This window comes from Caenorhabditis remanei, chromosome V (assembly GCF_010183535.1).
Source record: "Caenorhabditis remanei strain PX506 chromosome V, whole genome shotgun sequence".
Taxonomy (NCBI): domain Eukaryota; kingdom Metazoa; phylum Nematoda; class Chromadorea; order Rhabditida; family Rhabditidae; genus Caenorhabditis; species Caenorhabditis remanei.
Window position 1 is genome coordinate 1961788 of NC_071332.1, and position 24244 is coordinate 1986031.

At 38.4% G+C, this 24244-nt stretch overlaps 6 protein-coding genes across 6 annotated transcripts; 3 read left to right on the forward strand and 3 right to left on the reverse strand.

Annotated features, from left to right (window-relative positions):
- Positions 1–1962: 1962 nt before the first annotated feature.
- On the forward strand, positions 1963–5617 carry GCK72_016774 (uncharacterized protein; the record flags this gene model as incomplete). The annotated part of the gene is made up of 9 exons (XM_053731680.1): positions 1963–2025; positions 2324–2413; positions 2719–2823; positions 3665–3736; positions 3785–3876; positions 4083–4260; positions 4314–4397; positions 4449–4538; positions 5513–5617. 9 exons carry the CDS (start codon positions 1963–1965, stop codon positions 5615–5617), a joined length of 879 nt encoding a protein of 292 aa, XP_053580593.1.
- Positions 5228–6309, reverse strand: GCK72_016775 (uncharacterized protein; the record flags this gene model as incomplete). The annotated part of the gene is made up of 4 exons (XM_053731681.1): positions 5228–5366; positions 5412–5683; positions 5734–6046; positions 6101–6309. 4 exons carry the CDS (start codon positions 6307–6309, stop codon positions 5228–5230), a joined length of 933 nt encoding a protein of 310 aa, XP_053580594.1.
- Positions 6310–12740: 6431 nt separating this feature from the next.
- On the forward strand, positions 12741–15276 carry GCK72_016776 (uncharacterized protein; the record flags this gene model as incomplete). The annotated part of the gene is made up of 5 exons (XM_053731682.1): positions 12741–12820; positions 13568–13693; positions 13882–13993; positions 14043–14158; positions 15003–15276. The coding sequence occupies 5 exons, from the start codon at positions 12741–12743 to the stop codon at positions 15274–15276; spliced, it is 708 nt and encodes a 235-aa protein (XP_053580595.1).
- Positions 14929–15240, reverse strand: GCK72_016777 (uncharacterized protein; the record flags this gene model as incomplete). The annotated part of the gene is made up of 1 exon (XM_053731683.1): positions 14929–15240. One exon carries the CDS (start codon positions 15238–15240, stop codon positions 14929–14931), a length of 312 nt encoding a protein of 103 aa, XP_053580596.1.
- A 182-nt stretch (positions 15277–15458) lies between the features above and the next one.
- Positions 15459–17110, forward strand: GCK72_016778 (uncharacterized protein; the record flags this gene model as incomplete). The annotated part of the gene is made up of 5 exons (XM_003090763.2): positions 15459–15538; positions 15582–15704; positions 15754–15859; positions 16810–16925; positions 16987–17110. The coding sequence occupies 5 exons, from the start codon at positions 15459–15461 to the stop codon at positions 17108–17110; spliced, it is 549 nt and encodes a 182-aa protein (XP_003090811.2).
- A 187-nt stretch (positions 17111–17297) lies between these two features.
- On the reverse strand, positions 17298–23530 carry GCK72_016779 (uncharacterized protein; the record flags this gene model as incomplete). The annotated part of the gene is made up of 6 exons (XM_053731684.1): positions 17298–17490; positions 18874–19206; positions 19308–19547; positions 20599–21402; positions 21454–21868; positions 23401–23530. 6 exons carry the CDS (start codon positions 23528–23530, stop codon positions 17298–17300), a joined length of 2115 nt encoding a protein of 704 aa, XP_053580597.1.
- Positions 23531–24244: the final 714 nt, after the last annotated feature.

Consider the following 24244-nt stretch of genomic DNA (forward strand, 5'->3'; position numbering starts at 1 on the left):
AGCAGTTTTCGGCTGATGAGAGGGTACGGTGCCTGTAAATGCTGATCTGTCGCTGGAATTTCAGAGAGAGACCGCTTTCAGCTCTTTTGTTATCTGGAAACCAGGATTTTGGAAGTTTCTGTCTTAAAAGTAGCTTATTTTGAAATGAAAATACTGAAACTCGAGATTCTAGATGCAAAAAGAATGCTGAAAGTGGCTCTAGCGAGATTCCAGTTGCTCGAAACCACATATAAAGAAAAATTTTCAGGCGAGACATCCTGGACGGCTCTCTTCCTGTTTCTGGCGGCATTTTGAGCGAAAATTTTACATCCCGTCAACTTTTTTACGGCTTATTTCGTATCCAGACGGACATCTTGTTGATTCCGTGGTTTCAAAAACCCTTTTCTTTGAAAAAACTCTAAAACTCCAAATTTTTTAGTGATTTCGACCATGAAACCTTCTATTCCAATCATTTTCCTTGTTTCACCCGTCAACTTAGCTTTTTTCTCGTTCTTTTATACCTTCAACTGTTTTTTATTACAGGATATCGTCGCCTCCAGAAGCCTCAACCCCTCCAGAAGCCGACGTCATCAGATCCCGAAGAGGATTCCCAGAAGAAGAGTGTTAGTGTCGATTTCCTCCGGTAAATCGGCACAAACCTCTTCTTCCTGATTCTGGTGGCGTCGAGAACAAAGAATTTTATTCATTTTTGTTAATTTTTGCAATAAATTCTATAATTTTTCTAATCCACGTGTTCTTTTTTTACCATTTGTCTCTGGTTTCACCCCCAGTTCTGAAACTTATCTGCATGCTTTTGATTTCTTACAGATTTTGATATTTTTCCAATTCCGTGACTTCTTCTCTGATCTAAAAAATACGTTGGTGGCTTCGAATAGGGAATAATCTCATTTCTACTTGATTTTCAGCATTGTTAGCTTTAGAAAACCGGCAAAATCTGAAAATTTAGTCGAAAAACACCTAAATCCCTGTAATTTTCAGATTCAGAATTCCAACTTTCATAATGAGTTTTATAGCATATATGATCCACGGATGTAACCGCGCCCTACTGCACTTTATGCGAAATTATCTATATTTTCCGTGGATCTCTCTTTTTCTAGCAACTCTGAAAATCTGAATTTTTAGACAATTTTGATCTTTTTCTATTTTATGTGACCCAAGCATGCAGAAATTCAATAGCTTTCGAATGATAGTAAGATGAAGGTTCTACGACAATTTTGAGTCGAGTTATGAGATTTTGAAAATTTGAGGCTGGGGTGCCGCGAGGCGCGAAGCTTCTGAAGTCTATCAGTGGGCTATCATCTTGTGGGGACACCTCTGAATCCCCCCGCTATGGCGCAACTGTAAATCTACCACCCTGTGGGGACACATGTGACATTATGGTAGTTGATTACATTCACTCGAAATTCAGACACTGATCCCTATCTACTAGTGGGTTACTATAATCGTACGAAGCTTTTCCATCTCGCAGTTAATTAGTTAATTAGGGATTACTGTAGATTCAAGACTACCCAGCTGGTTGGAGAAACTCTGAGAACCTGGCAGATGTGTTGGCGTTCTCATATTGAGACGTTAACAAAAACAACAATACGTGGATCGGTTTTTGTAAAAAAAACTTTCCACCACGTGTACTTTCTTTCTCAATTTTGTAAGCTTCTCTTAAACCCGTCATCAAATCAGTTAGTGAGAATCATCGATAGGCGAGCACTCCAATTTTTTGATCTGAAAACTTTGTTACCTGTGGTTTTAGCTTTTTTCCCCTTTCATTTTATCAAGTTTCCAAAATTTTGAGCAGAAAATCATCAATTAGAGAAGATTTCCGGAATTGGAGGAAAACTGTCAGAATCTGTATGAAAAACATATTAATTTGTAAATTTTAGGTTCTGTAAAGCTTTTTTTTCATCTATCTGCAATTTTCTCTCATAATACACATGTTTTTAAGAATATCCTCTATCTGGTATCACTATGGGAAAGAAGAAGCAAAACAAGCAAAAGGCGAAGCCAATGTCCACTGAGAATCCGAAACCGGTAACCTTTTTTGCAACTTTTGCCAATGGTGCAACTGTCTCACGCTCTTTTTCAAATTTCAGAAGTCGGAAAATCATGAATTTCCTCTGATTTTCGTCCAAAATGGATGATTTTTAACTGAAACCTTGTTATTCTGATTTGAAAATGGGCGTGGCTTGTGTGATTGGCGGAGCTTCACTTCTCTGAAAAACCAGTAAAATTGTTTGCCTTTTCCTGGAAAAAGGTTTGACAAAACCAGTTTTTGTCAAATTTCACTTCAAAATATCTACCTGATTAGCTATAATACTCCGATTTTCAGGCGCCACCAGCTCCCGTTGAAGTGAAACCATCCGTTCAGGTGACACAACAAGCAAATTCTTCGTCAGAAGAGTCAAAGGAAGTTGGAAAGGTAATTACGCGATTCAGAGAGAAGGGCCGATGGCGAAGAAATCGGGTGGAAAATTCATGAAATAAATGTCTGATATTCCGAAAATTTCGCAAAACTTGTCCATCTTAAGCCATGTTTTGGCAGTTTGGTATAGGCGTGGCTTTAAGCTTGTAGGCGGAGCTACAGTACACCGTTCAAGTAACAGTTTTAGAAACTATGCAGAGTTTACTCCCAAAAATATCATTTTTCATCAGGAAATGCATTCTGAATACTCACAAAATCAGGATTTTTCCTCTCATTCTCAAATATTCTAATTGTGTTTACAGATTTCGTTGGAAATCATCAAAATTCTGGAAGTCCAGAAAGTCGGATTGTCGGAAATATTCAATGAATTCACTGGAAAAGTTCAAAAGAAAATTGATGATGACCACGTAAGATTTCTGATTGGCTCCGAAACTCCGAAATTTTGAACCGAAAAGGCTGCTGAAATCCTTAAAATTTCCGAATTTTTGAAAATTTCCCTCACTGTTTTCTTCGATTCACCAACCAGAGTGAGCAGTATTTTGCCACAATTATCATGACACGTGAAGATGACTCTCTCCCGACCACGGGTGGTCGACTGGATAGCAAGCCGGTTTGGTAGACACACGAAGAAGGTTCGACCCCCACTCATTGCAAATTTTTTTGTTTCGCTTCTTTGCCGTTTTTTTCCAAATCTGCTAGCAATTTTATCCACAACAGCGAGCAAAACCCGTATAGGAATATGTGGATCACAAGTTTCTTGGAAAGTTTCATAAATCAGAACTTTTGGCTAGTTTTAACAGCCTCCCGGATTTCGCAAACAAGTGAGCACTTGAAATTGATTTCTAAGGGTTAATAAGCAATCCTATATAGTCTTCGTGAACAAAATTACTTGAAAATAGTAAAAAACAAAAATTTTACAAGAAAACCAAAAACAATTATATTGGTGGAGGGTCGAACTTTGCTAGCGTGCCTACCAAACCAACCTGCTATCCCCACGACCACCCGATGGTGAGCGTGAGGAATCATCAAGTGCCATGATATCAGGGCGGATTATCTTTCACTCTGAGGTGAATCGAAGGAAGCAGTGAGGGAAATTTTCAAAATTTTCAAAATTATTACGGAATAGAGAAAGTGTGTGGCCTAAAAGTGAACCATCTGGACTTACGAATGTAAAGGTAGACATCTGGGGCGCTCGAATAGAAATCGAATATTCTCGAGTAAAGTTATCCTAATAGCTGAATATTTCAGAAACAATTGGTGGAATTCATGAAGAACATGATGAACGCGAGTTCTGATCAAATGAAAACATCTGAAAAAGAGGTTGATTGTGTTTCAGAATTGAAATTTTCTCAACTAAATTTCTTTCAGAAAGAGATTCTAGAAAATAAACTATCGGAGGTCGAAAGAGAGCTGACTCTAGTTTATCACTATATGGACTTGAAAAAAGTTGAAGAAGAAAAGTAAGTTTTGCTATTTCTTGTTCTCCAAAAGGAGATGGGTGATCTAATCTTCTTTTTGTAAAAGCTATTGTTTTCATATTCTTAATTTTCAAGACGGGATAAGGTATTTTTTCTCAAATTAGAAATTTAGAACATTAATTTAAAACTTCTGAAACTAGGATATTGAATTTTGAAATTGTGACTTCCTACAAGAGGATCTTTTACAGAACAAAATCACAGGGCGAGGTGGTTCAAAACCTCCGAGATCAGGAAAGCCAAGATTCGAAAATCTCACAGTTCAAAACTAAGTTGGATGAGATGAACTCGCTGATATCAAAAAAAAATTTGATTATCAGACAATATCAAGACAAAAACAATGAGTTGGGATGCGATAATGAAAAATTAGTGAGTTTAATTTCAGTTGAATACTTTCTCAGTCTGGAATGATTTCTTTACAGGAACTTGAGCTTCTGGGGGAAAAGCGTGAGAATCAAAAAACTCGTCGTCGCCTGGAAAAGGAAATTGAGAATTTGAAGAATCAGGTAATTCACAGAAACTTTTAAAAAATTCAAAATTATAATTTTCAATTTCAGTTGGATCGTCTCGCTGGACCAAGCACATCATCTTCCAGTGGACCGACGACTGAAGTATCTGCCCTCTCGTCAGATGCCAAGAACAAAGAGGTCAGCAAAATCTCACAAAAAATAGTGATCTCAAGCCAGTACCTCAGTAATTGAAAGGATCCTCTAACTGGATACTACTAGTTTCCATCAGCCTAGTCTTTTAGTCGGTTTATATATTTTTTCAGGCTATTTTTCGATGTTTTTTTGAGAGAAAGGACTCTGGGAAGTATGGAAACACGTTTCATTTGACAAAATTTCGATTGAAAAACAGAGAAAAGGCATTCATCTTAAAAGTTTTATTATATTATATTTGCTTCTATGGAAAATTCGGGTTAGAAATAGCTATCAGCTCGGCGCAGTTCTTACAACTACGCTCCACCGAAATCCCCTTGAAAAATGTCTATTTTTCTCTGAGTCTCTCAATTTCGCACACAATTTTCTTTGGTTTCGGTAGAGCGCGGTTGTAAGAAACATGTCGTGCTAATAAACAACCTTTCTTCGCCAAAAATATAGAAGGGAAACAGAGGAAAAGCTACCGTGAACTACTATGAAAAAAGAACCATAGAGATCGAAAGAGCATATTCGAAAATCTATAAATTTGGTTTCAAAACATGCTTCATGGGCTTCTGTGAAAAGGAAATTCGAGGTCAAAGTTTGACGATTTTCAGTTTCAAAACTATGGTTCATTTTTCATGGTAGTGCTTCCCCAACTTAAAAGGTTCTCTTGCCGGTTATTATCAGTCAGATTCTTACGGAAATCGATCAATCCAAACCAGAAAATCCAGAAATTCTGAATAATTTACTACTGTAGCTAAGCGTCCATCCTTGTCCTTGAAATCTCTTCCTCGTTTACAATCGATAGTTTCCCATTCACTTGTGTACTTTATTCTGAATACGTGTCAGTGGATAGAAGCCTGATCGATGATAACTCACTTGTAGTGTCTTCCTCTTTCCGTCTCATTCCACTCCTTATGAGAGATATCTTTCAAAAGGGCATCCCAATCTGGTTCCTCTTTAAACCCGTCTAACTTCAGACGTCTCAATTTCCTACTGTTTCCTTTGAGCCAATGATGGAGGAACTCATTGATATCGGCTTCCTTGAAATGGTGATTTCCCAAGTTCGCTATTTCGCTATCTAAGTTTTTCAAGTTTTGAAGGGTCATGTTCCCAACGTTTGGCACACGAAGTCGTGAGAAATTAAGGATCTGAATGAGGAATCGGATAGCACCTGTTGGAATTCTTATTGTTTACTCACTCTTTCATAGTTGAAATCTGAGCTCAATTTGCAAAAGATAGTTATACCACGAGTTGGCTCAGTTTTCTCCAAAACATAATTACAATCCTCATTCGATAATGTTTCTGTTTCTCCACGAAATTGTAGATAACCACACTTTTTGAAAATGGAATGGCATAGTATCCCTCTCATACTAACCAACGTAGTGTGCTCAATTCCCATAGCAATATCGATCCGGAAAAATATTTTGTCCAGATGTGTCAACACGTGAATGAGGCCGTAGCCGAATTGGTTTGAATTAAGACGAATGATGTTTTCCCTTACGTCCTTCTCACTGTAATACGGGGTTTCAGTTTATTGAGACAATGAGGAAGATCTTTGAACTAACCAAATATCAATGGAAACATTGTTAGTCTTTATTTGACCTACAATAGTCTGAGGGTTCTTCAGAAAATGTATCAGGAATTCTGTTTTGGTAAAACTACCGTGCTCATAAACGAAAATAGCATCGGTAATCCCATTCACTACATGAACTTTTCGGACCGGAATCCTGGCGAGGTTCAACAAATTCAGTGTCCGAGCAGACACTTGAGACATTTCGAATCTGAAAAGTAACCTGGGTAAAATCAAAGCGGACCGAATAAATTCGTTTCAAGACTTACACTTCCATTGCCCCCATCGAACGAACTATTTTTGAAAATACCAGAAAAGGGAACGAGAGTAACTTCATCGAACTCATTAAGCGAATACAGAGAACAATCAATAGTTGAATACACCAAGACGATTGCGAATGCGTACCCTCATAGTGCAAACACTCCGTCCATTGATTTCTACCGAACCTAGTATTTGTACTTTCCCGATTCCAGTTTCTAGTTGCTTGGAATCCTAAATTCAACTTCTTACAGGCCACACACGTCGTAGCTGCAGATAAATAATTCTACGTCATTTTCCTGAACACTTCAGTCTATATTGTTAAATTAACTTCGTTTGCTCGTTTTTCACCCATTTTTTTCCAATTCTCTCGAATTTTTAATTGTTATATTCTTACATTTTCATTGTAATACGTTCCTTTTTCTCTTTAATTTTGCAATCACTATTCTCGTTTTTTTTCCTCTCAATTCCTTCTTCTATTCTCGTCTCCATCTGTGTTATTTTTTTATCATCAATTCTCGCCTGTCCGGTTTTCTATTTTTCTGAAAATCGTCAGAAAAACTTGAATTTTGATCCGAAAATGCATTTTTTGATGTGAAATACGTACAAATGACTATTTTTGACTCGGAACTCGGCATTTTCTGCTGAAATTTCATATTTTTGCTGAAAAAACTTGCGGAAACTCACATTTCTTGGCTAGGAGCGAAAATTTCGCCGATTTCTAGCCTATCCAATCATTTTTCTGCATAAAATTTTTATTTTATACATTTTTCGCTTCAAAAATCTTCAAAAACAACCAATTTTCAGTTTTATCTATCATTACTCCATGACTTTAGCAACCGTGCTCCGTCGGAACCGAAGAAAAAATGCGAAAAATGAAGAGACACAGTGGGAAAGTGTTAATTGAAATGAGTTTCGGTGGAGCGCGATTGCACAATTTCTTGCTATCAGGAAAAAAGTTATTTTGAATTATTATTTTTTCTGTTTTTATCCAGTTTCAGTGGAGCGCGTTTGCGATATGGTTTCATAACTTTTATTTCTGTTTCCAGCTGCTTCGAAAGAGCAATTCGTGTGTGGAAGGTCGACGAGATGGCTGTGAAGCGGAGGGTTGAGGTAATTTGTAATTAAAAATGACTGAAATCAAATTATATTTCAGAGCGACGGCGAAGAGCTTAATGGTAACGGAGACGACGATTTGATGGGAAAAATGAAGCGTTTTGCGCTGAAAAATGACCTGAAATGTCGAAAATCGATGAAAAAACTCATTTAGCAAGATAAAATTTCATGAAATTGCGCCAACTGATTTTATATTGATTTTCTGTGAAAAGAGCAAATTTTCAGCTTAAAAACTCGGCACTTCGACAAATTTCGGTCCAAAATTAGCTTTTTTACAGGAAAATTTTCAGAAAATCGGTTAGGAAATCACATTTTTCGTATTTTTTGTTTCAAATTTTCGACATTTTTGGTCATTTTTCAGCGCAAAACGCATCATTTCTTATTTCTGAAAAGTTTGTTCGTGTCGATGTTGATTCAATCAGGTGGTTGAGGTGTCTGAGCTTTGTTTCGAGGTAGACTCGTTGGTTTTTGAAGCAGAAATACACATTTTTCTGTCTGAAATCAACAAAAATCACATTTTTCTGGCATTTCAAAACTATTTTTTGATTTCTGGAAGTTTTGTGATTCGAGTCGTCAGAAAATTGTGATTTTTGTTCATTTCCAGTCAGAATTATTGGTGTTACAGGCAGAAACACAGACAATGTGACTCATAATCTGATTTTCGAAAGATTTTTCTGTCGAATATATGTTTTTCAGGTTAAAAACTCTTGATTTTGACTGGTTTTCACTCCAAAATTAGCTTTTTTGACAGAAAAATGTTTAGAAAATCGGTTAGCAAGTCACATTTTTCTGATTTTTTCTCTCAAATTTTCAACATTTTAGATAATTTTTCTGCGCTTTTGAAGAATGACTAGTGTCGATGATGCTTCAGTGGTGGGCGAGAATGGAGATCGTCTTCGATTAACAGCGGAAAATTTCGCCACCGCCGGAAAATTTCTCTGCGTCTCTCGCGGTCGGCAGTGGTGCCGCGCGCTCTCTCGCCTAATTTTTTCCGCCGGCAAATTTCAATCGGCGCCCACCTCTGTGCTTCAACAAGGGATTCCGTTCGATTGGGATGAATCCCAAAAGCATCGTTTCGTGCTAGATTTGCTGGTTTTTGAAGCAGAAATACACATTTTTCTGTCTGAAATTAACAAAAATCACGTTTTTCTGGCATTTCAAAACTATTTTTTGGATTTCTGGAGGTTTTGTGATTCGAGTCGTCAGAAAATTGTGATTTTTGTTCATTTCCAGTCAGAATTATTGGTGTTACAGCTTTAAAAACCAACGAATCTTTCTCGAACGATGGGTTTTGGATTCTTTTTCCATTTCTTCGCTTCCAGACATCTCAACCACCATCCCAATCGAACGGAATCCTTCATTTAGTCATCATCGACACCAACACACTTTTCAGAAATGAAAAATAAGAAAAGAGACGTTTTGCGCTGAAAAATGACTTAAAATGTCGAAAATTGTGATTAAAATCCTGAAAATGCTACTTGCAAACTGATTTTCTAAACATTTTTCTGTCCAAAAACCGATTTCCCGAATGAAAACCAGTCAAAATCAAGAGTTTTTAACCTGAAAAACATATATTTGACAGGAAAATCTTTAGAAAACCAGAGGCAGAAACACAGAAAATGTGACTCATAATCTGATTTTCGAAAGATTTTTCTGCCAAATATATGTTTTTCAGGTTAAAAACGTTTGATTTTGACTGGTTTTCTTTCGGGAAATCGGTTTTTGGACAGAAAATTTCTTAGAAAATCAGTTTGCAAGTAGCATTTTTCAGGATTTTCGTCTCAATTTTCGACATTTCAAGTTATTTTTCAGCGCAAGACGTCTCTTTTCTTATTTTTTATTTCTGAAAAGTTTGTTGGTTTCGATGATGACTCAATGAGGTATTCCGTTCGATTGGGATGGTGGTTGAGATGTCAGGAAGCGAAGAAATGGAAAAAGAATCCAAAAAGCACCGCTTCGAGAAATATTTGTTGGTTTTCGAAGCAGAAATACCACTAATTCTGACTGGAAATGAATAAAATTCTCATTTTTTTGGTTTTCGAAGCAGAAAAACAAATCGTTCTTACTGGAAAAAAAACCAAAGTTGCATTTCTCGGACGACTCGAATCAGAAAACTTCTCGAAATCGAAAAATAATTTCAAACCGACAGAAAAGTGTGTTTTTTGTTCTTTTTCCAACCAGATTTATTGGTATTTCAGCTCTAAAATCTAACAAATCTACCTCGAAACAATGCATTTCTGGATTCTTTTTCCATTTCTTCGCTTTCAGACACCTTAATGATGGGTTTCTAAATATTTTTCTGTTAAAAAACCTTTTTTCAGGTTGAAAACTCTTCATTTCGACAGATTTTCATTCCAAAATTAACATTTTAACAGAAAAATGTTCAGAAAATCGGTTAGCAAGTCACATTTTTCTGAATTTTTGTCTCAAATTTTTGACATATCAGGTAGTTTTTCAGCGCAAAACGCGTATTTCATATTCTACATGTTAAATGAATGAGACTAGTGTCGATGCTGATTCAACGAGGGATTCCGTTCGATTGGGATGAATCCCAAAAAAAAGCATAGTTGAGAGCAGACTTTTCAAAAATCGAGTCAGTCCGTGACAAGACTGGTTGAGAGTAAGATTTGTTGGTTTTTAAAGCTGAAATACCAATAATTCTGACTGAAAATGAACAAAAATCACAATTTTCTGACGACTCGAATCACAAAACCTCCAGAAATCCAAAAAATTTCGAAATGTCAGAAAAATGTGATTTTGCTAAAATTTGAAGAAAAAACATTGAATCCATACGATGCGAAATTTAGATTTATTTATTAGTAGCCCACCCTTCTTACAATTGCGCCCCACCGCAAACGAGAGAGACTGGGCGAGAGAGACGCAGAGTTTTTTTCTAGTGCGAAACAGATTTTCACCAGTTTTAATCTATTTTTCATAATTTTCTCTCGGAAATTGGCAAAAAAATTATGAAAACTTGTGAAAATAGATCAAAAATGGTGAAAATCTGTTTCGCGCCAGAAAAAAACTCTGCGTCTCTCTCGCCCAGACTCTCTCGTTTGCGGTAGGGCGCAGTTGTAAGAAAAATGCTCTGCTATTACATGTTAGTAAGATTTTCGAAATGCCACTTCGAAAATACTCGCATTCAAATCAATGTTTAAACTAAAACTGGCTGGTTCGAAGTAGAAAAATTGAATTTTTTTCGAAATTTTTGATTTTTTTGCAAGTCTGACTAAAATGTCCTTCTGTTAATCCAGATGTCCCAACCCCCCTCACTATCTAAATTCCTCCTTCTATAAATGCTGAACCTCTGCGTGGTGAAGGAGATCCACGGAATATTTAAAATGAAATATTTCGGCTAATGCGGCATTCTTTTTGAAATGAGGACGGGACTTATGAAACTTTTCAGTACGATCACAGAAAATGAAAATAAAGAGATTTTCAGCGGGGTTTCATCATTTAATGCTCATTTTAGTCAAACTTGTCAAATTTCAGCTCGGGTTCAAGAAAATGTATCTATTAGCTCGGCACAATTCTTACAACCGCGCTCCATCGCAAACGAGAGAGTATCGAAGCGAGAGACGCAGAGTTTTTTTTTCTGGCGCCGACACAGATTTTCACAGTTTTTGATTAGTTTTCGCTATTTTTCAAAAAATTTTGTAAATCATTATGAAAAACAGCGAAATTAGGCCAAAAGCTGTGAAAATCTGTGTCGGCCGTGACAAGTTTGATTTCAATCGATTTGCATTATTTACGTTTACTGCAAAGATCGACGACAGTGCAACGGATTCGATGAAGGAAGATGAGAACACGTGGACCTGGATCATAAATTTAATTCGCGAATTTTTAGCCTGAAAATTCAAAAGTGGTCAGTGGCGGCCGAACTTTTTTGCTGTCTTGTTTCTAGGCCACGGGAATTTCTTCGCCGCCCCTTTCGCTATCATTCTTGACGATTTTTTCCAGAATTTTTCTAGAAGGGCATCTTTTTATCAGTATTGATAGAAGGGCAACACTGAAAGCATACAAAAATTAGGTGTAATAGCGGACCGGACAGAGAAGACCTGGCCTAGAAACACTGAGAATAAAAAGTTCGGCCATCACTGTCCATTTTGGAATTTTGAAAAATAAACATTTTCGATAAATCAGACAGTCTCGTTTCATTCGAGGTAGTGCGACTACCTTCAAAAATCTTTAAGCGCAAACAGCTATCACAATTCTATAAATTCTGAAAATCAAGACATTGTCAATTGAATACGCGGCCACAGAGAAGTACACTGAAGTTCTATCAGTAACAAAACTTTGAGAGACCGTCATTGATCTCAGGTGATTTACGCAAATAAAAAATTAAATGACTGTATAGCCCAAATCGTGTAGATCATTTTTGTAGTTGACATCTTTTTGATAGCTCCGCGCACTTTTGAGATATGCGCCTTTAAAGACTGCAGAGCGAGCGCCTTTTCTCCGTCTTTAAAGGCGTATACCAGAGTTGCATGGAAGTGAAAATTTCTTATCCGGAAGTCGGAAGTCGAAAGTGAATTTTCTTAACCGGAAGTCGGAAGTGAAAAAAATGCCCGGAAGTCGGAAGTCGGAATTCCATGCAACTCTGGCGTATACCTCGAAAGTGGGCGGAGCTCTCAAAAAGTTGGGCTCCGCCCCTTTCTGGAATTCCCTTATATTCAAGTTGTGCCACAGATTTTTGTGCGCCTAGCAATTGGTATCCCTAGTATTCTTTTGACAAGCAACACCCCACTCTACTCATCTCATAACCTTCAATTTCATTCATTTTTTTTTCGAAAAAAACCCACAAAATCGTACAGCTCCTTTACATTCTCTTCCCCACCCTCAAATGTCATCCCAAGGTCTTGACATTATACAGACATTTCACATTTACCTAATTGGCTCAATCCGTCCCCTTCTTGCTGTCTTTTCAAATTAATCAAACACACACTTTTCCTTCTTTTCTAAGGGAAAACGAAAAGAGATTTATTTCGTTCTTCCCCCCTTTTTTGGGACGCCTTTTTGGACGTCTTCCCGAAAATGCACTTCGCATAAATTTTTCGGAGAGAGGAGCCGTTTTTTTGGTATTTGTTCTCAGGATCCCTCTTTCTCTCTTAGTATAATTATACTTCCATTTGTCAAATTGAATCCTACTTTACTTTTACAAAAAAGTTTTTTTCAGCTCCGTTACTTTAAGACCGTAGCTCAATGACGTCAGCGTGGTAAGACAGAGGTCCTTCATTTTCACTTCACTGCTAGTCTTCGCTATGAAGATGCTTCTGATTTTTGTTTTGTTGGTTATGGCGGCATATGGAGAGACTACAGTATGCACATGTCCTGAGGCGAAGTGAGTAGCATATTTCGGGTTTGGGTTACTGTAGAGTTAGTAATTTTTCCCTCAAATTGAATTTACATGCATTTTGTAGATCAAATCAAGATCTTTATTTTTGTAGTTGACAACTTTTTGATAGCTCGTCACACTATTGAGATACGCGCCTTTAACGACAGTAGCTAGTAGCTCCGAGAGAGAATGGAAGTGAGAGCGCGCAGAGAAGCTAGAGTGTCTGACTTCTCTGCGTTCTCTCACGATATCTATAAATTGAGAATAACAACTGTCAACATAAAGAGTCTACTTATAAAAAAATAATAACGCTGTAATAAGAACAAAAGCCGTGACCAGCTCTTAAAGTTATCCGATTTTCATTTTTACTTTTTTTCCGGAAAGTTTGAAGACATGTCACAACTTTTCAAACAGTCTTAGTATAAAGAAATATTACATTCATTTTGTAGATCAAATCCAGGGCTACATTTTTGTAGTTGATAACTTTTCGATAACACTGCTACCTTTCGAGATACGCGCCTTTAAAGACAAACACCTGTATTTGGGAGGACGAAAGAGCGCAGAGAAGCTAGAGAGTCGTTTTAAGCGCTTATCTTTGAACGCTCGTATTTCAAAACCTAGAATAGCTATCGAAAAATTGTCAACTACAAAAATAGAGCTCAAGGTTTGAATTATAAGAAAATGTGAAAATCGGAACAATTGTGTTGCAGGATAATCCGCGGGAAAGTTTCAAAAATGAGAATCAATTTCCAGAATCAACCACATTTCTCCTCTCACCTTCGGTATGACCCTTCTCTCCCCAACCTTCACCTCTCTCTACTTCAATACCACCGCTGAAAATAATGAAGTTCTTATCAAACACCCCTCGGAGCCTATCTGGTAGGACATTTAATTTTTTGAAGACTCAATTACCACGGCTCGCTTTTTACAACCGCGCTCTACCGAAACCGAAGAAAAGTGTGTGCGAAATCGAGAGATTCAGAAAAATAATACATTTTTCAAAAGCGTTTCGGTAGAGCGCAGTTGTAACAACTGTGCCGAGGTAATCCGTTTTTTCACTTTCTAAGGTTCGCTGACATTGAATATTTCTGGGACAATGAGTATTACCAGGGCGGAGGTCAGCGACACTCAAAAGTGTGCTCCTACCACATTTTCCACTATCATAAGGAGTTGCGGAAGGTTTAATCGATTGATTTTGTTTTTAAAGCCAAAAAATTTAATTTTTCAGATCAAATACAACACCACTCACCGCCCGTCAACCATCACATTTGGTTGCCATTGGTATCAAGAGTGCTGTGACTTGGGATGTTGTACACATGGCTTTTTGAACGTTTTTATTTTGGTGTAAGTCTGGTTGTAGTTTGTAGTCTGGAGCAGAAAAGGTTGGTCAATGAGCAATAAATGTTGTATGCCTAAAAAGCTTAAATTATAAAGATTCTGAAACTGGTTTCAAATTTTCTCTAGGATCAATATGCAGTGAGATACAATGTTTTAAAGTGTCAGAAGGACATCAAATCTAAATGCTCTGTATCTCGGTTCAATTTTATGTGTCGTTTTGTAGGAAAATATTTATGCGCCATGGATCAAACGGTTTTCGAACGAGTGATCACAAAACCCCTGCGCCTTTATAACAGGTCAAACTAAATACCTTGTAACTTGGTTCATTTGGACGCTAACGAAAATTTGAAAGCAGATTCAGAATTGTCATGATTTCAGCTTTTTAGTCTTGTAACGTTTCTGCCCAAAAATTATTGTACATATTGCTGACAGGGCGTCACACTTTGGCAATGCTTCTCCTAGGTTTACAACAGGCCTGACTTTAAGCGCTGTAACTAAGTTGATTTTGACGATAGACTAAATTTAAAAACAGGTTCAGAGTTCTCATAATTTCAGCTTTCTAGTCATATTAAATTTGGGCAATAAAACGCATTATACAGATTGTTGGGGGCCAAAACTTGAAAGCGCGTTCTAAACTACCTCAGATCGGACTGAATGCTTTGTAACTCGGTTCAGTTTAATTTTAGTCAAAATTTAAAAACAGATTCAGAATCCTTGTGACTTTTGCTTTCTAGTAATATTACTATCTTATCTCAAATATTTGTATAGTCCCGATTTTACAAACTGACACATAACGCCTTTACATTCAAATCGACCTCATTTTTTCCATTTCCTTTATCAAAACCTCCAGACTCCTCTACGGCGGTCTTGGCGTGATGCTCGTCAGCTTCTGCTCCCAACTCCCCACCGAATCCGAAGAGGACCGTCGTATGAGAGCCCGTGCCGAGATAGCCATCCTCTTCCCATGCCCAGAAGACAATGGTCAGGAGGAAATCCCGCTCCAAGAAATGCCTGAACCACCGAAATATGATGATTTGTACCCAAATGGGTGTACCTATAATTTGGTCACTCCAGAAATCGTCTTGCATCCAGCTGATGAGGATGAGGCGACCGTTGAGGCATAATTGCCTCTTAATTATAATTTTAACTAATTTCAGACACTGGAAAATAATATTTTGGGCGTAATAAATAGAATATCATTTTTATCATTTTTTAAAACTTTTTAATGCGTTTTAATGCGTCCTGCTACGCTAAAATATATTTCTTGTCTGACTTTTTTTTGAATTTAAAAAATCCCCAGATCAAAATGACCACATTATTCTGGTCACTGGTACTTCTTGGCCTCTCTATCCCAGTTGTTGCTGGAAACTGTTGTGATCGATCCAGGTAATTTGATCTACACACTATTCATTGAAAATTCATATTCCAGAGCCGGCTACGTGGAGTTCACCGACTTGGTTCACTACCTCCATGACCAGCAGGCAAATCACCATTATTTTAGTTTTGACAACAGCTCGGATAATTATTTTGTGGAGAAAAATGTGAAAATTGAGTAGGTTTTTTCTATTAATCGCAATTTTAGACAAGTCCTAATATTCCAGATTCCGTCGGAACCACTACTTCTTGGATGATTACTATGAGCCGTTGGAGAATCGCACGAAGGTTTGCTTGTACAAGTTGTACCGGCAACATGATGAGATTGAACATGTGAGTTACACACATTTAGAGCTTAACCTAAAGTGCTACCAAAAAGTTGTCAATTACAAAATGTAGCTCACAAATAGTTCTACATGTTGGTAGTTTACAATTTTTTGATATCTTTGCCAGGTTTTGAGATATGAGAGGTTAAAGATGGGCGGCCGCCGAGACAGAGAGATAGAGAGACGCAGAGAAGCGAGATAGTCTTGTTTCTCTGCGTCTCCCCCAAACTCTGAGTCAAGGAGCTGAAAAAAAGTACCAGTTAATTAAAAATGTATATTTTGAAAGAAAAATTTGGTTTTGGTAATTGTAAGATTGTTTTCTTTTAAAACCTGATTTTCCCAAAAAGATCATTTCTCGTTTTCAATATTGACCAAAATTTTCGATGTTTGGTTTTTCAAATAGATAAAATCTAGAGCTACATTTTTGTAGTTGACAACTTTTTGATATCTTCGCTAGGTTTTGAGATATGAGGAGTCAAAGATGGGCGGTCGAGACAGAGAGAAAGAGAGGGAAGGAGAGAAGACGCAGAGAAGCTAGACAGTCTCGTTTCTCTGCGTCTCTCACTATCAGTTTATCATTAATTTGCTTTTCTGAAACAGTTTAAAGATATCTTTCATTTTCACTGTAGGAGAAGAGAGACGCAAAGAAGCTAGACAGTCTCGTTTCTCTGCGTCTCTCCCCCTTTAGTTTTAGAAGCTTGTGTTTTTTTCTTTGATGGCCCATATCTCAAAAACCTGAGATGCTATCAAAAAGTGGTTAACAACAAAAATGTAGTTCAAAAGTAGTTCTACATTTTTGTAGTTGACAATTTTTTGATAGCTCTGCTAGGTTTTGAGATACAAAACGTCGAAGGTAGACGGTGAAGAGTGAGAGAGCGGAGACACAGAGAAAACAGACAGTCTCGCTGCTCTGCGCGCTCTTTTCTCAAAATTTGTCTACTTAAACCCGTTTTCCAGATGACCTTCAAAGACGGTACCCGCCCGAAACAACTCGTCTTCGGATGCCATGGCAACGAGGAGTGCTGTGAGCTCGGCTGCTGTCTTATCCGTAAATACACCTGGTTTATTTTTATGTAGGTCTCCCAAAAATTCAATTTATTATTTAGTTGTGCCATAATTGTGCTATAATTCCAGCTACCCATTCGTTGGAACCATTTTAGCCCTCTCGTGTTTTGCCAGAAAGAAAAGGGATCAACGGGATAGATTGTTGGCTCAAATTGCTAGAGAAACGACTGCAGAGGACCAAATTATTGCTTGAATTTTTAAAATTAAAGAGAGATAGAGGGAGAGAGAAATTTATTACATATAAAAAATGAAATGATTATCGTAATGAAGTAGGAAGGCAACCCATTTGTTTGATGGAGTGAGAGAGGGGGGAAGTGAAAATTGTTGCGTAGAGAAAAAAAAGAGAAAAAAAAGAGAAAAAAATGAAATGAATAAGGTGATCAACCCAACTGAACTTCTGGATCGGTGTCAAATAGACGGAAGGCGTCGAACCAGTCTCCGTAGACCACATGGAACAGTTGGGGGAATGAATTGACGGCAAGGGTGAGGAGAGTTTGATCGTCGTCGACACGGTTCTGGTAGATGAGTTGGATGAATTTGCGGTGGATGATCGAGTGGAGTTGGCCGATCGCGCTGGAATAGGAATTATGGATTGGTGTGGGGCCGGAAGGGCGGCGCTATCAGACTGTAAGGCAAAATGACTAGGGAAGGCCTCCGAGTGACCGTAAACGTCCAGGGCCGTGAAGCTATGGGACCTGACCTGTATTATTGAAAAGCTGAGATTACGCTGATTTCAAATATATATTTAGTTTTGGCGCTCGAGGTCCGGTATTTGAGAAAAACGAGGTCAAAGTTTGGAGCACTGACAAGTCATTACCTTACCTACGTGTGTGAAAAATGTCGACAGCGAGGATTAGGTTACCAGGACTCAAGATAAGCCACGTTCTATAACTCCATGGTCACACGGAGGCCTTCCCTAGTTTGGTATGTCCGTGAAACGCTTACAGTAGCCTTAGTTAAGATTTTTGTGGATTTACGGCGTAAACCTACAAGCGTGTGCCCTAATTTTGCCTTAGTTTTGCCCAAATTTTGCCCAAAAAAGGTACTACGCGTTTACCCCGTAACTTCTTTTAGACTTAACCATTTTTTCCGGTTTATATCTTAAATGAGAGCTTTCGACATTGGCTATCAGATGAAAAACAATTATATTAATTTTTCTCTAAACACTAATGGGTTTAGACGATTTCAAGTATCCGGACTTAAAGCAAGAGGTGGCGGCTATGTTTGAGGTACCACACGTCAACCCCGTAACTTCTTACAGACTTGACAATTTTTTCCGGTTTATATTTTAAATAAAAGGTTTTGAAATTGGCTATCAGATAGATATAATTAATAATACCTCATATTCTCTACTAGCTCGTCTAATCTCCGTTAAGTAGCCGAGCCTACAGCGAACGGTGGTGACAACGCTGGAGTTTTTCCTCGTAACTTCTTTCAGACTTGACTATTTTTGTCGGTTTATATTTCTCATGAAAGGTATTAAAATTGTCTATCGATTGAGTATAATTAGTACGTTTTTGTACAGAACACGGATGGGTTTTGAAGCTGTCAAGTTACCAGACCTACAGTGGCGCGCCGGAGCAAAAAGTTGGAGATCCTACTCGCAAGGCTCTAACTTTCCAGCGAAACACAATTTGTTACAAGTTATATATTAAATGAATGGTCTTAAAATAAGGTATCCAGTGAAAATATTTGTTTTTGTGATGTACACGACCCTAGCAGGTTTTCAGGCTCAGAAGCTGTTAATTATCCTGCCACTAAAGATACTCTATGAAAGAATGCGTGTCAAGGGTCATAACTATTTTGAATATGCTGAGTTGGTTTTTGTTTTGTTAAAAAGGTCTTAAAATTCTCTATCAACAATATACAGTTTGTTATACTGAAGACATAACACCTGTTATCACAGACATTTCTAAGTTGTCGGACTCTCAGCGCTTTCTTGATCCCCCAACTCACTGTTTATCTCCCGCAATGAATCCTCCACTGATCAACGCCACATTCTTCCGATACAACTTGGGCAGATCATATTTCTTGAGATCATCGAAATCCGGCGTCACTTTGATCAACGAAATCTTGCCATCCGGAAGTGCCGGCCGCCATTTATAGCTATACGGGAAGAAATTCTCGTTGGCATGTCCGTAACCCGCATCTATCCAAATGAAGTGCTCCGAATTGAAGGGGTTTTCGATTGTGACGTTTTGCAGGAAGTGGGTTTTCGAGTTGACAACGATGTTGTACTCAGCACTGTTGGCTTCTGGATGGGATCTCATGTCAACGTCACCGATTGTTCTGGAAAAAACTTTATGTTTAAAACTTTGGCGGGAGCTTACCTATAAAAAGTGTCATTCTTCAACTCGTCATCGATAATCTTCTTTGCCTCATTTATATACCCGTACAACGGCAAATCCTCCAATTTGATGTTGTAGACCTTCGTCATATTCATTAATCCATATTTGGTCCGTGTCTTCACCACAAAATCATAACTCGAATCATCTGTGAATACCACGAAATTGTTTCGGAGGTTGAGGAGGGTCTCCATGTAGTCGTGGTAGATCTCCAGGGGCCGACGGTACATGCTCCAGTCGCCTCGACCAATGTCCAGAAAGCCAGTGACAATTGTAGCTTCGCGTCTGAAATTTTGTAGTTTGTAGTCTGAGCTTTAAGGCTAACTAGGGAAGCTGATGGAGTCAGTTATGGAACGAGACATATATTAAGTTGTTAGCGCTAAAACTGCTAAAATTTGAAAGAAGGATAAGCTCAAACCGACAAAATTCACTGAAAAGGCAATTTATGACTGGAAGTTAGTTTGGCAAAGGAAGTTTTTAGCTATGGAAGATCATGGATTTGCTTTGGAGTTATGGGAAGTGACCTATATCCCTAGAAAGCTGAGAAAACGCTCATTCCAAATATATATTCAGTTTTTGCCCTAAAGGTCTTGTATATTGAAAAAATGAGGTCAAAGTTTGGAAAATTTGAAAATTATTACCGTTTTAGCCTTAAGGCTTGAGGGCTAAGGCTCCAAGTATCTCACAACGTAGCTTATACAAAACCAAGCCAAGAACTTCAAAACAATATTAAAACGTTAAAATTTAATTAAGTTTTCATAAAGTTATAAGGGTTTAAAAAAAGACGCAAAAAACTGTTGGCAATGTTCTTGCAATTTTCAAGTCTCTCTAACTTTCTAAAAATCTAACCAAATTTTGGGATTTTTGGGCATCTAGACATTCGGACACACCGACAGACAGAGAAACCCGAAATTTGTGTTTTTGGAGCAGTTTTAGCCTTAAAAGTACAATTTTTTCAAGGATTTTTTTTGTACAAAATTATTTTTTCGTTTTTTAAATCCTTATAACTCTCTGAAAATAGGCCTCGAGCGTTAAGCCTAAATTCCCAAACTTTGACCTCGTTTTTCTCAAATACCAGGCCTCGAGGGCGAAAACTGAAATATATATTCGAAATCAGCGTTTTTTCAGCTTTCCAATGGTATAGGTCATGTCCCATAACTCCAAACGAACTCCATCACTTTCCCCAGCAAACTTCCCTAGCTAACTTTTCAGTGAATTTTGTCGGTTTGATCTTATTTTTCTCAAAATTTGAGCAGTTTTAGGGGTAGAATCATATTTTTGGGGGCACAAATGACTCTTTTTAAACAAAACTTTTTGAGCTAAAACCTAAACTCACTCTACACGCTTGATAGGCGGAGTCGGTGGCTCCGGTTGGCGATGACGTGGCAAGCCTGGAATGTTCTGAGCGGCTCGGGGTGTAGGAGCAGGTGTAGGAGCAGGTGTAGTAGTTGTAGTCGTAGTCGTCGTGGAGCTTGTGGTGGTGCTCTCCTCCTCAGAGCTCTTCAACTCCTCCTCCGACTCCAACACGAATCCCCAGTGGTCTAGTTCTGACATTCGGGTGGTAGTTGTGGTAGATGGGCGGTTGGTTGTGGAGCTATGATGGTGGCGGTGATGACCATGATGGTGGTGGCGTACTGTAGTAGTTGGCGGCTCCGTGGTAGTTGTAGTTGTTGTAGTTGGGGCCTCCGTTGTGGTGGTGGTAGAACTCGGGTACAGTATACTTGGGAAATTTGGGTATGGAAACTGCGGGTATGGCATATGATGGCGGTGATGGGCATGGATATCGATATGAGTTCGGTTGTGGTGATGATGATGATGGTGGCGATGACCGGTAGTGGTGGTGGTAGGATCCACATAGGTAGACGACGTGACCGCAATCTTTTGGATGTATGGGTTACGGTAGCTGGAGGTTGGCGGGATCGATGGGATCGTGATCCTGTCGTAGATTGAGTTGGAGGATGAGGAGATCGCAGGGGTGGTCACCCGAATCCGAGTAGTAGTGGAAGATGGAGGCGGAGCCTGAGTTGTAGTTGTGGGCTCCTGAGTTGTGGTAGTGTGATCATGATGGTGGTGATGGTGGTGGTGGGTGACACGGTCCTGACCATAGCGATGACGATTTGGATCATAAATTGGTGGGCGTCTGGAAAAATATCAATTAGTGGACGTACTTAGATTTTAGGGAGTTGAAAACCTTGTGGGATAAGTCCATGTCCGGATCCGTGTGGTAGTAGTTGGTGGTGTCGGTGGTGTCGTGCTTGTAGTGGTGGTGGTGGTACTCTCAGTGGTAGTGATGGGTACTGTAGTGGTTACGGTAGTGGACTCAGTGGTAGTGGTGGGTACGGTAGTGGTGGTGGTGGTGGGTACGGTAATGGTGGTGGTGGGTACTGTAGTGGACTCAGTGGTAGCCACTGTAGATGTAGTAGTGGTGGGTGGCTCGGGCCATTCCTCTGGAATTTCCTCTGAAACTTTCCTTGTAGAAGCTGTGATCCGCTCGATGTCTTCGATGTCTTCGACTTCCTCAGATTCTTCGATTTCTGGAAGTTGTGTAGTTGAAGGAAGTGGTGCCACGTCATCGTCTTGCTTTGGGAGGTGTTTGTGTTGCCATTCTGGAAAATTGGGTTTTTTAAGGCTCAAAAACATTGGTTTTGAAAAACGGTTAACATGACTAGATAGCTTAAGTCACGAGGATTCGGAATCTGTTTTCAAAACTCTCAAAGGGCAAAAACGAGACGAGTTTCAACGTTTTGAAAAAAAAAACTTCAACTTCAGACAACGAGTTTGTCTTAATTCATTCGTGATAGGACAGTATTTAGTGTTTTGTAAGGATTGTACGTCATTGGATAGCGGAAGTCACGAGGATTCAGAATCCGTGTTCAAAATTATTCTAGCATTAAAGTTAACTGAGTTACAAAACTAGGAAGTATGTAAAGCCAAAAACACTATTTGAAAAAAAACCGTTAATCTCGGTTCGTACTGGGCTTATAAAAAATTTGACGGCCGATTTGGAGTCTTCATAATTTCAGCTGCTCAATTAACTAAATTTTATATAAAAATAATTACTAAGCTAATCAAGCAAATTCAAGTCTTCAAAGCATCGAATGTAGGAGACGTTAGTACAAATTTTGAGACCCTGCTGAAAAGAGCTATGTTACAGGTCTTCAAAATGAAAAACTCATTTCGGTCAAACAAATTCATAATGCCCCATCTTTCTATAAATATAATTAATTTTTGAAAGTCATACGTCTAGAAAACTTAGATCATGACGGTTCTAGAACTGTTTTCAGAATTTTTCTACAACTGAAAAGAGACAAGCTACAGAACTACAAAGCCTAATGAGTCAATGCTTGAAATTTCGTATCTTAGCAATTTTTATCCTAGCTGAAAATGAGATACAGATTCTGAATCCTTACGATTTCAGCTTTCTAGTCGTACCATTATTATTTAAGAGCTTCTACTAATGACTAATTAGGGAAGGTCACCGAGTCGGTCTGGAGATATCGGCCGTGTCCTATATCATTGGAAAGCTGAAAAAAAACGCTGATTCCAAATATATATTCAGTTTTTGACCTCGATGTCTGGTATTCGAGAAAAATGAAGTCAAAGCTTGGGAAATTAGAGAGTTATCACCTTTTTAGACGTAAGGCTTGAGGCTTAAGGTTTCAAGTACCTTAAAACGTAGTTTATATGAATGACCAAATCAAGACCTTCAAAAATATATTAATACCTTAAGATTTGATTAAGTTTTAAGAGAGTTATAAGGATTTTTGAAAAAGACGCAAAAAATGTCTGTATGTCCAAAAATCCCAAAATTGGGTTATGTTTTCAGAAAGTTACAAAGCTTTGGAAACTGCATAAAAATCGTTTTAAAAATGTTACTATGACCACATTTTTTTCGAATACCAGGCCTCAAGGGCAAAAATCGAATATATATATTTGGAATCAGCGTTTTCTCAGTTTTCCAATTATATAAGTCATGCTCCATATCACCAAACTGACTTCATGGCCTTCCCTAGTAAGCTACCCTCTCTATTGATTTGACTCTCATTTCATAAACTTATTTTTAGGGCTATTTTTCTCCATTTTACGGCTGTACCCCGACTGAAACTACTTTCCATACAAAACCTTTATCCCAACTAACCTTTCACCTTCTCCTCCTCACTCCTCTCATAGTCTTGAAGGCGATTGAGAGCGAACGAGCCGAGCAGATAGAGCAAGATTGGTGTGACAAGGCAAAAGAATATTGGAATAACTATTGCCCGTCTCCTCATCTGATCATTTGTGGCTGAAAACGAACGTTTTTCATGATTATAGGAGTGTCATGGAATATGTTTGTTCTCAAGCTCCGCCTCCGAGGTGGCAAATATGTATATAAACGGAAATAGTTTGAGGATTAGAGAAAATAGTGTTTGTTGTGTCATCAGAAGTGTTCTCATATCAGGTAGCACTCTATTCGTTTCGGGGAGAAGCGAACGGTTATCATAGAGGTGTCACGCATGAGAAAAATTGGGAAATGAAACGATGGGGGAACGAAAAAGTACGAAACTAGTGCAGTTGTTTGATTAGAGAGGTAAGAAAATAGAGTGGAAAGAAAAGAAACAAAAAAAATGAAGAGAGCGGTGGGTCTATTTGATCGTGGATGGAAAGGGGGGGGGGGGGGGTCGATTCGAAAAAGTTCGATGGGTATCAAATAGAAAGTGCAATTGGATGATGGTTACTTTGAGGTAAGGTACGGGAGGGGGGCCTAAGGGGGCGGAGCTAAGGGAGCTTTGAATTTTGGATATGGATATAGGGGCGGGGCTCAAAAAACAGTTTATGAAGGTACGAAAAAAGCACAAAAATTGGCTAAAAATTGCTGAAATTGCGTCATTTTTTGAAAAAATTGCCCATTTTTTCAACCTTCCCACGGAATCCCCTACAGCCTAGTTTTTCCGTTTTTTACATTTTCTTGTAAATCAAACCTTGAGCTCCATTTTTGTAGTTGA